We start from the raw sequence: 13,868 nt of genomic DNA on the forward strand, positions 1-13,868 counted from the left end.
TTCAGAGGTCGACGCTTGTTCACCAGGAGCTTGTTCCTATATTGACCTCCTCCCCCACGTGTCGGTGCGCTTTTCGTGTCGCGGAACTCGGAAGCTCGGGCGTCGGAGCTCTTTGCTTTCACAGGGTTTTGGAGGTAGGGGAATTGGCTAGTTGCGGTGCTGGGTTTTGAGGGGGGGAGGGTTTCGAGAAGAGGACGGGAGTGGGTGTGTGAAAACTCATTGAGTTTCAGCAAGGATGTGACTGCTTTAGGTGCCTTGCGGATTTTGATTAGGTGGTCTTGACGGTTCAAGATGATTACGAGTACCTTCTGGCACGAGCTTGTAGAGTTGTGTGTGGTGGTCGGGATAGGCATCTCCATGTAAGGCTGGGTGGAGAACAGGATGGAGGCAGGGTCAGTGAGCATCCAAGCAAGTTTGGTCTGTCGTTAAAGTGTTTATTGGAGTGCCTGATTCACCTTTCACAGTGTGATGCAGATCCGGGTCATGTAACTCGTGCCACGGCTGGCATTATCATGCTGTTTGACAAACGTGTCTTCGACGCGTGGAGTCGCCACGGCACTGTAAGCAAAGCTTGCGTTAATTAGGTAAGGCTAGAGAGAGGGTTAAGTGTTTTTAGCTTTCATCTGGCCAAGTCTGGTATCGTCGTATTATCCAACCCACGTTTGCGCCGCAAGACTAATTTCCGCAATCGGGAAGCAGGTCGCTTCGCCAAGGCACTCCCAGTACCTTCATAGCATGCAAGAGAGGGGTGCAGCATCGGCGCAAGTGAGTCAAGTTTAAACTTTACAATGTGATGAGCTGAGCGTTGTCACCGCTAGGGTCGCAGACTCAAAGAAATGATCTAGTTTACCAGGCGTTGGCATCGCTATCCTGCTTTTCATGATTTATCTAGCGAATCTCGACCGCCTCTGCAGTTGATGATTCGAATAATAGCCCAAACCCTTCCAGAAGTGGAGGCGTTCGGTGGATCTGTGGCTTGCACGTGCAGGTTCAAGGATCCAGTTGTATTATTCCCGGCTGTGCGCCTCAGTGACGCCGTAATCCCGAAGCGGTACGCTATGGGAGTCCCGGTCATGCCAGGTGGAAACCCCGCTTGAGGCTGAACACTGGTCTCTCTTGTCTCTTGGTATAAGCTCTTCTAATCGATAATTGCACATGCACAGCTTGCAAGTAGGTGCACCAGGGGAATAAGTTTTTATTGTTCCATTGCGACCTGGTCTTAGGGTACAACTCTAAACGTGGACCTACTTGTTACAGGTTGGTGCTTCAGCGCATGCTTCCGCGGCTATCTGTAGGTAGCTTGACGCTGATTGCGCCGCGGATGACAATCTTAAATGCAACTTCTAATCATCGCGTTCATTCTCAGGCTATCGGAGTACGGCCTGCCCTTCAAACCCGGCTGAGTTTTCAGTGCTACAAAGTGAATTGGACACGAAGGATACTGTAGTGCCTAGACGCGAAGTGCGATGATATTTGCAGTGCCGACATTCCGAAACTTCTTATGGCGTGGATAGAAGTACCTGGGATATCGAACACCAAAGAAGCGGTTAAACCAGATGTCAGTGGCCCAAGTCCTAAGGAGCGCCAATGGCCACCAAGAATTTTTTCCGAGTGCAGACGCTGATTACGTGAGGGTGCTCGCTAGTCATTCGAGACTGGATGTACACTCGCTAGTACTGCATGGGGAGGGGGACAGCATAGCTAACCAAACTCTTAAGTTACTAAATGAGCGCCGATGTACCCCTTGCGGACATTGGAACGGGTTAGCCATCTTAACCTGCAGGTCCTGGGATGCAATTATCTGTGCCACCCTTGCGCATGCGCGTCCTTAGTCATAATTTCAGTAGTCTGCAGCTCTCTCTCCGATCCCCTGCCATTCTTCATGAAATGCTTGGCTCTGTTGGTTCAAACCCATCCGCTTCGAGAGAGCTAGCGCCTGAGGTCTCCAGCCCTCGTCAAACTTATGGTTACGTTGATCATTCTAGTTTCTCAGGTGGACTCATGCAACTGCGCGACCTTTTGCTCGAAACTGCACAACTTATTTCCCAATGTGACTGGGATCGCGCTCGACCCCTCCTTCAATTGCTGAGTCGACGCGTCTCGACAACTGGGGACTCCTCCGAGCGCGTCGCCTCTTGCTTCTTCGAAGCCCTTGCCACCCGCTTCTCTAGAGTGTCAGGCATCCAGGTTAGTTTGCTAACTTGATTTTGGTTGCGACAATGAAGCATTTTTTAGCTCGGTATCAACCTCATCCCGAGCTTATTTTAAAAAATAATTTGTACAAAATTTTAGGGTCGAGTTCACTCTTTTACTGGGTGAGACGGTATCGCTTCTAATTCATCACTGACGCAGAGAAGCCGCGGCCTAGGTAGATGTTGCTCAGATTAAGTGACTTAACCGACCTCCAAGTCAGGAACCAATGAGTTATCCAATCAGTAATTTAGTGTCACGTTTGTCTAGCGTAGTTTTTCTTTTCAGCAGGACTGCAGCTAAAATCAGTTGATGATACAGTACAGTGTGGACCGGCGACTAAACTAGTTAACACAATAATCATCATCTGGCAACCTGCTACAGTACTCCCCCTGCTAATCTACCAGTTTATCGTCTGAGTTTTAGGAACGACAAATAATGTACGCACCATGCATAGGCAAAGCCTCGATTGACATCGGTGCTTGTTTATGGTGACGTTTACCGACGATGCAATAATCGTGAGTGTACTTTGGTGTGGTCAAGAGCAGATCAACGAGCTGTTACCATCGCGGATACAAGGGCCCAGCAACCAGGAGATGATCTCTGCATACTTGGCTCTTAATCAAGTCACGCCTTTCATGCGTTTCGCACATTTAACCGCAAACCAAGCCCTACTAGAAGCTCTCACTGGGGAGAATTTTGTGCACATTGTGGACTTGGAGATAGGACACGGCATCCAGTGGCCGCTGTTCATGCAAGCTCTGGCCGATCTGCGAGGCGAAGAGGGGTACACCATACAGCACCTGCGTATCACTGGGGTAGGGCAGGACAGAGATGTGTTGAACCGGACGGGAATACGGCTTGCGGAATTCGCTCAGTCCATCAATCTTCCATTCGAATTTTCTCCACTAGTACAAATTTCGGAGCATCTAGTTCCGAGAATGCTCGGCTTAAGAGTCGGCGAAGCTGTTGCTATCAATTGCATGCTCCAGCTGCACAGGTTGCTTGCGAAGGGCCCTGAAAAGCTAATTTCTTTCTTGTGCATGTTGGAATCTTTAACTCCTAAAGTAGTCACTCTTGCTGAGCTTGAAGCAAGCCACAATCAACCTCATTTCCTGGACCGGTTCGCTGAGGCTCTCAACCACTACTCCACTCTATTCGACAGCTTGGATGCGACGTTGCCTCCCACCAGCGCTGATCGAATAAGGGTGGAACAGACGTGGTGTAAAATGGAGATTGTCAATATTGTGGCTTGCGACGGGGCAGAGCGCATAGTAAGACACCAGCGCTTTGAGCTGTGGCGTAGATATTTCCATAGAGCTGGGTTTCAGTTGCTGTCGACGAGCCGGTTTGCGACCTCTCAAGCCAGATTACTTCTACGACTTCATTACCCTTGCGACGATTATCAGCTTCTGGAGAACGTCGACGACGGGTGTTTATTGTTGGGCTGGCAAGATCATCCGCTATTTTGTGTCTCTTCTTGGAATACGAATAACATGTGAGCCACTCATATCGACATGAAGTTCGATGGACTGGCGGTTTTAACTCCAGTTTTGACCCCAATATAAGGAGGATATTTCTGGCTCAATTAAATTTTAAGGAGCTGTTACAGTAGGTGTTACATGTAGCGTAGTGTAGAAACGCCTGGTTCATTTACCTGGTGGGCTCAAGGTTGACAATTTGGATCGTCCGGCAGTTAGACTCAGGAATGCCTCCAGAAGACTGAATAGTTCTTGCAACAGGAGGTGCATAAATTTCATTCTTTTATTTGATGCTTCAGCTCCATCAATTTGCCTCTCATCTTTTATGAATTTGATGGTGGGATGTAAAAGCTGAAGTTGGAAGTTGTGTATCTACAGAATCTGATGTCAAGGATGTTATTCCAATAACAGAATGTGGTAGCTCGCTGCATTATTCTGCATCGATCTTGAATGCAAGAAGCCTATTCACGACTTTCAACACACAACTCTAACAGAAACATCAAAGGCTATTTTTGACATTCCTGATAGTTATATTTTTCAGGTGGTCGTTGCAATATATTGGGGATATAAATGTGGTAACCGATTGATCATCTGAAGCCACTCCTGCACTTTAGCATTCCTATTTATGTAGTGCCATTTGCTTGAAGAAGTCCATCCGTAACGCACTAGCTTCTGCGGGGCCCGTCATTAGTCAAAGAATACTATATTATCGTCTTGGAGACAATCAGACAGCAAGCCGACATTGCTCAAGTTCAACATTTCTCAGTAGGATTCTGTGGAAACAGGATATATGCACCTTCTCGCATTCGCGCCTAGTCGGCCTCGTCAGGTAGATCGCTCGATTGGTGTTGACAGTCAGCTGATCTACAGTTAAGGTCCAGTTTCATGAGATTCTACATCGAGGACCGACTAGTACCCTATTGTCTGCATCTTTAGATGTCACCAATCTGTTGAGCACCGGCCGGCCTGGTGCAGGTGCAGATGCCAGGTTGATAGGATCGACCGACCATATCATGTTATGTACTGAACGCCGGGGCTCTCTGCAGCTAGTCGTTGGTGCAAATTGCTCTTAAATTTTTCGATATTGACAACTGCATTAAGATGAAATTTAGTACCCGCTTGATTGCGACATCTTGCTATCAAACGCATTCAAGTAACATAAAAGTACTGGCAGATCAAGGCCTGCGAGCTGCCGATCGACTCAAACGAAGCATTAGAGTAACAACTCCACTCATACAACTGTTACGGCGAGATACCATGCGTCTGGGTCGACTGTTACACTTATAACCTTCTCAAAGTACCATATCGTTTTCAGGTCCATATCTACTAAGAATCCGTGCGAAAAGTTAAGATCAACTGGAACTAGAATTTGGTTTCTAGAACTGGGGATGGAGAACAGAGGACAGCCCTCTACCAATACGAGCTTGCATATGAGACCCAAGTGTGAGTAATGGTGAAGTGAACTCTTCACGCCTTCTTGGTATAAGAATAATTGAGTCGACTTTCATTCAAGACAATATTGCACATTCTTAATGATCACCGTGATTCATCGGGATCTTCTTTTTATTTTCAATTGATCATTGCGCTTCCACTCATGACTTCGATCCATCTCATTAGCGTCATTTCATCACTAGTATAGATTCCTTGTTGATCGCAGAAAGAAAAACATATATGCAGACACGTTCTTAGAGAGTAATTTTTCTTTGATCACGTTGGGGAACCTGAGAAGTCTGCCACATTGTGATTGGAATAAGCTGTGTGGTTTATCACCAGGTAGTGCGTCTAGCTTCCCACAGTCCCCGCCAACGTTGCGATTATATGTATTATGTAACTCTTTCATAACTAGCGTAACTCTGCACGTTACAAATGAGTTACTCAATCTCGCCCTGCAATTGTATTGAATTCATCCTCCTGTCCGAGACTAATTAACTGCCACGTTAAATCTATTCAACAGCTCCTCCATGGTTGCTACTTTTAGCGAGCGTGAACGGAAGTGCCTAGCTGCAGCGGACAACTACACTTCAATCTGTCCCGAACTGAAAGATATCAAAGCTACACATAGTACAGGTGATTTTATTTATGGTCTTAATTAAGAATTATTGGTACTTTCATTCTTCAATATAATTTCTCTCTACTTTGTTACTCAACAACTTTCTGGTAGAGCCGCCCGTAACAGTGACATGTATCACCTTCCATTTCACTTTCCTCAAGCATCGTACCATTCAATTTCCAATAACAATGCATTCAATGTCTCGATCAATGAAGGAGATTCGACCACCAGGTCCGCCAGTCTCTAAGTTCTCAGGACTACATTACACGAGGATCCAATAAATAGTTCGCAACTTTAACAATGCTTAACTACGACTGCCAAGTGGTTTACTCGTGAACTTAACTCGAATTTCATTGCCAGTGCCGCCTCATAGACTCGACTACGTCACATAGATGCAAATATCGTCATGGCCGACACTGATTTGCTTCGGGGATCTTCACTTTCTTTTAGTGTTGCGCTGATGAAAAAGACTAACTCAGGATAGCACGTCTGTTAACTAACAGAGCAAGTAGTGGGAGAGTTTGGAACAAGGATTCAACTACCAAAAGTGATATGAAGCCGCAGGTTCTGTTCCTTGCCGGTCCGTCCAAGCCTGCAACTGACCTGTATTTGATTCCATCGCCGCAGTGGTAACACCGTGACCTCCTTAAAGGCTGTCCAGTTCCGTGTAGTTTACTGCTCATGAAACAGACGGATAGTCAGGCGGGGCAGCGCAGAGCAGAGCTTGAAGGTGTAAAATCCAACCCTGATGCATTGAGTTCGTGTAATAAACGGGGTGCGTAAATATTGGTGATTAAATAAGACGATTAGATTTCCTCTTTTCTGCCAGGTTGTTTAACCTTCTAACTCAGTTCAAGAAAATTTTAACTCTAACCCGTTGTCACCCTCTTCCAAGTGTCAGACTAAAATTCAACCTTTAATGCCTTAAACCCCTCATCACTCTGCGAGCAGCCGCACCTTCTATTTGATCCGACTGGTTGTTTTCTACACACATTGTCAACTTGACTGAATTATTCAGCGAACTCAGTGAGCAAGTTCTCAGAGCTCGATGAATGTGCTGATTTACCAGTTTCCACCTCACGAACCAGCCCATATGTTTACCATCTAATCCGAATGTCGAGTACTCCAGAAAGACAGTAATCGCCTGCTTCTTCTATTGAGTACTTGACACTGCAGCAGGATTCCCTAAATACATCTTCTGATTATTCCTGAGGAGGTTGTCAAATCATTTCACAACCTTTTCAGTCCTGCATAGAGGCAATGAAGAGTGGCGTTGTATCTAGAGACCTTGCTTCTACTTGAAAGATTTAATCAAAAAATAAATTGGTAGTGAATTATGCCCCAAACTGGTCAACTCCCTAAGCTCTTGTTTTAGCCTGATCAGTGCACTCCGTGCCAAATCCGAAAAACAGCCCGCTGACTCCAAAAGGTGAGTTCGTATAGTAATTCAGCAGATTCAATCATTCAGAAGTTAAAGTATCTAATTAGTACAGATGCTCAATAGCAAGACATAGACGTAAACTGTATGACCAATCGGTCAGTAGGTCTACAAGTCGACGGGTAGTGCTGTATTTTACACGTCAAGTTATCATGTGTGTGCGTGTATGCTTTTATTTTAATTTTTTTTCCTTACAATTTACGACCAAATTTCTGGAAGAAGAGAAAATAAAAAAAAGAAAAAAGAAAAGCAAAAAAGAAAAAGAAAAAGTGTTACGACAAATGAGGAGGCGGAGGAGGCAAGCATATGTTTCAAGTAAGTGGAGTGGTAAGTATGATGAGGGGAGATGAAGAGGCCATCCCATCCAAAGTAGCCGGACAGCGGAGACGCGAGTACATGATAAGACTGGTATTTAAGAATGTTGCAGTGCCCAATCTAGTCATATTATCACCATCCCTGTGTTTACTTATGGCTGATTATGGGTGCCCTTTATGTTCCCCAGCCAGGACACACAACAAATACTACCTCGTCTAATTCAACGCCTCCCCATTATCATCGCTCTTTGCTTTCAAACTCTTTCCTCATTGCCAGCACCCTTTCCTTTAATGCCACCTCAATCCCACAACGTCTTTCGATCTATCAATCATAATGCTTTCTCATTATCAACTTCCGATGCTTTGAAGGCAGGCAGGCCACAACAGTGGGGCCCGACTGTCGTCGAAGATCAACTCCACTGTTGACAATTGCTGCCGATGCCTCTAGTTTTGCAGACAACGCCAGGCCACTCTCAGCCTCCCATTGCTCAAAATTCAACATCCCCTTACCAAACTATACAACACTCCACCTCCGAAAGGTATAACACATCATCGCAAAGCCAACGCAAAGCTTGACTTCAGAGAAGCTGTTGCACACACCCCCCCCATTATAAGATCCTCTTCAGTCAGTCCCTTACTTGCAATCAAATCATTTCGCATCAATGTAGACCCATAGCTCGAAAGATGTGGTAGATGATTTTGTGCTTGGAAATGGTTGTATTCTGATGGACAATGAGGTGCAAAACTCTTGAGAAAACAATATTGTTCATTGGGCATGTTTGTCTTGTGATCACGTGTTCTTGCATTTACTGATAACATCATCACATTAGGTGTGGAGACTTCTCAAAGTTTTTAGTTTTTTTTTTGTCATATCGTGGTTCATAACTGTGCAAAATTATTTTATTATTAAGAATTAAGAAATTCGACTTCTATTTCATGATAAGACACTAATGATAAAAATATTTTTAATGTATAAAAATTGATTACTTTTTTTGTATCAATTATAAGTATACAATAAAAATGTAGAATTTTTTTAATCTTAGTACAGAGACGACACTTCTTTATTCTTTGCCAAGCTTGTTAATATACTTGCTATTTAGTTTTCAAGTCTATTTTTTGAAATTAAAGTTTCTAATACTTAATTCCTACCTAAGTAAAAATTATATTTTTTTATTAATTCTAAATAGTAGTTTTGATATATGTTTTGTTAGTACTCTACAAATTTAAATAATATGTTTATATATATGATAGTACCTAAAATTTTACTTAATATGTGTATTTATCTTTTGTATTTCTATATTTATTATTTTTATTGGTATAAAAAATATAATAGAAAAACTATTAAAGTACATATAAACAATAATAACAACTAAAAATGCTAATATAAAAATAAAAATAAAAGTATATATATATAATTTTAAAAATTATTTATTTTATCATTACTTAGTTAAAACAATTAAAGTATAATAATTAAAGCAATATAAAAAATATTAATACAATCCACCTAAATCTTAAATTAATTTGACACATAATTTTACACTTAGAAATTATTCAAAGATTCCCCCTTGCTAGTTCCAATTTCTTTGCATTAGAAACTTTTTCACCCTAAACAACCCATTGATTGATTCAAGCAAACAACTTTGAACATTCTCTTCATAGTGAGGCGCCAATACATTATCCTGACTATTTACTATTCATGGTGGCTAGAAAGAGCCTTAGGTGTTCAAGCCTTGTAGTGTTTAGGGTGCAATCATGGTGGGCTTATTTAAAATTTAGATATGTCAATATTTTTTTATTATTATTACATGAAATTTATAATTATTAATAAAAAAATTACATTTAGATTGAAGAATTTGCAAAATTTAGCTATTATTATATCAACATATTAATAAAAAAATATATTAGCAAATAATTTTTTATTCTAATATAATAAGAATAAAAATAATTTTTTTGAGGATTTGAAAAAATTATTAATTTTTACATATAAATAATTTTAATTATATCATCAAATAATTATATCTAATCATTAATAAAAATTTTATAAGTATTTATGTAAGAAAATTTAGAAATTAATAATAATATTTAAATATTAGATTTAAATGAAGAAATATGGTAATAAAAATTTAAATATAAATAGTCCATAATAAAAATTAATATAATAATAAAAATAAAGTTATTGCAAAAAAATTAACTTTTTACATAAAAAATTATTTATTAAATTTAATAGAAAATAAAAAATGTATGTCTAGCATAAATTCATAAACACAAGAACCAAATTTTGACAATTGGATTTTATTTAGTATTTTAAAATAAATATAAAATTTAATATCATAATTATTTTTTTAATAAATAGTTATGGTTTTTTAAATATCTCATATATAAAATAATATTGTTGATAGAATAAAAAGCTACATGAGTTTTATTTATTATATAATTATTTTATGACATATGTACAAAAAGGATCTTTGAGGGACAAGGTGAAAGGCTACAACATTTAAATTGTTTAATTAACTGGTATTACAAAGTCTCACTAAGTTGAATTTATACTTAGAAAACTAAGTCCAAAAGACCTAAGAAGAAAAATATGGTAGAATGAATATGGCTTATTTAAAGAGATAAATTTATTCATTAATATTATAAGTTACTAACATATTCTTAATACTTTAGCTTTAAAAAATTAAAATTTTAATTTCTTGCCAAATTTAAAAAAGCTAAAATATGATTGATAGTTATTTGATTAAATATCTTTCTATTACTTTTTTTGAAAGTTTTTTTTAAGGTAGTGTATTTAATAATTAAATAAGAAATTAAAAAGATTTTAAGTAAATATTCAAAAATTCTATTGATGTTAAATTTAAATATTATAGATGTAGAATATTGGAGCTCTTTATATTTCTTTGGAAGGATAAAATTTAATTTATATACAATTATTTATATTCTCAATAGAAATATATATAAAAAATTACAATAATTATTTATTTATTTATTTAAATAAAAATATAAAACATCTATGTAGACCATAAGAGATGGCTTTTGGTATCAAACATGAATGTTGCACTTTGTATAATTTTTTCACTTATTGTTGCATTTTAATTAGACAAAAACTAGCTAATAATTTTTATAAGTCTTTTGGATGAACTTATAAATATATATATATATATATATATATATATATACTATTATATTTATCACTATCTTTAATATATAAAATATATGTAATTTTAAAAAACTTTAATCTTTTTTATATTTTTTATAATAAAAATAAAAAATAATATTAATTTTAATTCTATTTTAAAAAATTAATATATATATATTTATTTATTTATTAACTTTATTAGTATAAATTCAAGTTAAAAAAATGATTAATATATACACTAAAATAATTTTTATTATAAAAATAAACTTAAATAAAAAAGACATACATTATTTTATATTTTTTTATTTTATAATTATTTTTTATTTTTTTATATTTAAAATTCTAAATATATATATATATATATATATATATATATATATAATTTTTATATGCACATTCACTGTAATAAAAAAATAATACTAAACTAAACACAATTTTTAGATTATTATGTTCAACAAATTAATTTTTATGCATATATATATATATATATATATATATACATCAATATTTTGTGGACATAAGTTTTTTGTATATAAGACATTACTATATATGTAACAAAAAATGACGATTATATATATATATATATATATATATATATATATATAATATGATTGGCTATCAATCTTGTAATATATGGATTCACAAACTATGGTTCAAACATAAATTATACATTTTTTAAAAAAAATGATAGAATTAATTATTAGAATTAGAATTTGAATAAAATATATAATACTAGAAAATATTATGAATCCTTAAAGTTTTTATTTGAATTTTTTCTTTATTATTATTTTTTTAATATCTTTATAAAGTTTTATTTCAAATATTTTTTTGGATTTACTTTAAGCATTTATATGTTGATGTTTTCAAATGAAATCAGTAAAATAATAAAGAACTATAGAATATAAGCTACAAGCCAAATCAATGGATTTTTATGTTTGTAACATGCTTAATTACTTGTGATTAATAAAAATCAAAAATCAAAGTTGAAAACAATATAAAGTTTCTTTTAATTTTTTCTAACTTTTTTTAAAGTTATACATATGTTTTCTTCTTTGCTAAAAAATTCAAATTTTTTTTATTCTCAATCAAATTATATTCTACAATAAAATTCTATATAGATAGCTTCTACTGGCTTAAAATAAAAAAGAAGTGATGGGAGAGTGGTGGTGAAAAAGATGATCTAAAGAATGATAGATAAAAGCCATATATAAGTAAAAATATGAGAATAAATAAGAAGGTAAAACATAAGAAGAAACATATATGGTTAACCAACCCAATTGACTTGTCATTAGATCTAGACCAATAGGACCATTAGGATTTGGATAGTAGACAAATTGGACAAGAAGAGTCCACATAGGAAACCTAAGGTAGATTAAATATACCTAATCTACTTATGAATTGAACTAAATTATATTAAAATATAAATTATAAATATAAAAAAACCAAGAATATTCAAGTCACTTTAAAACCAAGCACCTAAGTTAGAATAAAATAGATTAAACATAATATCAAAGCAGAAGCCTAAGAAAATAGCATGTGATTGTAATTAATTAGAAGTAGGATATATATACAATAAATTTGAATAGAAGAAACTATCTTATATTTAATATTTTTGCTAAATTTATTGATATCTTTTGTTCCATCCAAATTACTTATTTTAAGTTTCAACTTGACAATAGTTTTTTTTCTTTTTTTATTATATTTATACTAAAAAGATGAGATTATTTTAATCTAATTGGTAATTGTAGTGGTACAAAATTCTTTCAAATAAAGATTTTTTTTCAACTTATAAATATCTGATAGGTATTAATTGTATTAAGCCTATTATGAAAAAGTACCAATTCAAGTTCAACTTATTTGAGAACTTTTTGGAGTTCATTTTTGGACTTAATCAAACTATCTAAAAGATTTTGCTAACTTAGAATTGCCAGACTTTGGATTGGCAAACATCTATAATACCACAGTCTGCATTGAAAGTCTAACAATTAGATGTCTAGGTTTTGAATCAATTAATGTCTACAGTACCAAAGTATAGGTTGAAGACCTTACAAAGAGGTGTATAGATTCTATGCCAAGAAATATCAAAAAAAAAAAAAAAAAAATGTCATATGTTCTCTTATTTTGTATCTCCTAATTTGGTGCTTATCTTGGATAGAATATCATTTGGATCAACACTAAAATCAAGATTAATACAAATGAAAAATAAAATAAAAAAATGATTGCACGAAAGTGAGTTGGGTCAATGTTATGTTGTTAAACTATTCTAAAAACTTTACATACTTTTTACACATTATAGATTTATCATAGAGATTTGATGGAATATAAATCTATCTTCTTTTTATTTGATAATGTGGCTCTTTAATATTGTTTTTTCAGTCTCTTCTTCCTTGCTTGTAGCTCCTTGTAAATAAGCATCAAAGTAGAAATATAGCTTTAGAAAATACACACATGAACCAAGATTGGGTTCCAATAGTTACTTCTTTTCACACCTCCTAATCAAAGTACACAACAACTATTCCTTGTTAAACTATTTTTCAACTATAAAGTAAGCAAAGTCCATAGCAAAAGTTGGAAAAAGGCTCAACAAAATGAAGAGAACCATGAAAAGAAGACAACAAAAAGTATACAGAGAAAGGAAGGATGGAAGAGAAAAAGAGAGAGCGTAGTAGTAGTAAGCAGGCTGAGTGTAGTTTGGAAGGGGAGACAGAGCCGGAATGGAATGGGAAAGAAAGGGGAGTTAGGATCCTATCCATCCCAATTTATGCCCCAACCACCTAACCTCCAAGTCCACAAAGCCCTTCTTTGTTATCACAATCTTGGAAGAGACAAAGAGCATGTGATTGATCCATTGCTAGGTCCATCTATCTGCAGCATCTCTCTCTCAGACTGACCCACCCCTGTCAACTCTCACACCAAAAAAAACCAAACACTGCACTTATTGTGGAGTTTCTCAAGCCATTAGGGTTTCATGTCCTCCCACCTTGTTTATATATATATATATATACATACATTTCTTGTACAATGTTCAAGATGCAAAGTGAGTAAAAGCAGATACAATGGATTCATATGTTGCAATGTCTACGTGCAAGCAGAGAATAATTCAGAGTCTACATGGATTATGGATTTGTGATTCAATGGCTTCTTTCTTTATTGGTATGTGGTTTACTTGCTTAGAATCTATAAAGAAAATAAACCTGTTTTTCTTGCACTTGTGAAGTGTTGAAGATAATGTGATGTGGAATGGAATCTTTACATGTTG

The 13,868-nt window shown here is 36.1% G+C and overlaps 1 protein-coding gene across 8 annotated transcripts; it reads left to right on the top strand.

Annotated features, from left to right (window-relative positions):
* LOC112282236 (GRAS family protein RAM1) lies at positions 1 to 3,975 on the top strand. Of its 8 annotated transcripts, none has more exons than XM_073534005.2 (6): positions 1 to 134; positions 465 to 584; positions 700 to 1,126; positions 1,258 to 1,762; positions 1,986 to 2,187; positions 2,739 to 3,975. In XM_073534005.2, the coding sequence occupies exons 4-6, from the start codon at positions 1,557 to 1,559 to the stop codon at positions 3,690 to 3,692; spliced, it is 1,362 nt and encodes a 453-aa protein (XP_073390106.1). In that variant the 5' UTR covers positions 1 to 134; positions 465 to 584; positions 700 to 1,126; positions 1,258 to 1,556; the 3' UTR covers positions 3,693 to 3,975. The 8 variants fall into 8 exon arrangements, with proteins under 8 accessions (XP_073390106.1, XP_090106697.1, XP_024375392.1 ...); XM_090250571.1 differs by having other exon boundaries at positions 465 to 560; XM_024519624.3 differs by having other exon boundaries at positions 80 to 134; positions 475 to 584.
* Positions 3,976 to 13,868: the final 9,893 nt, after the last annotated feature.

Source organism: Physcomitrium patens, chromosome 5, assembly GCF_059467195.1.
Source record: "Physcomitrium patens ecotype Gransden chromosome 5, ASM5946719v1, whole genome shotgun sequence".
Lineage (NCBI taxonomy): Eukaryota > Viridiplantae > Streptophyta > Bryopsida > Funariales > Funariaceae > Physcomitrium > Physcomitrium patens.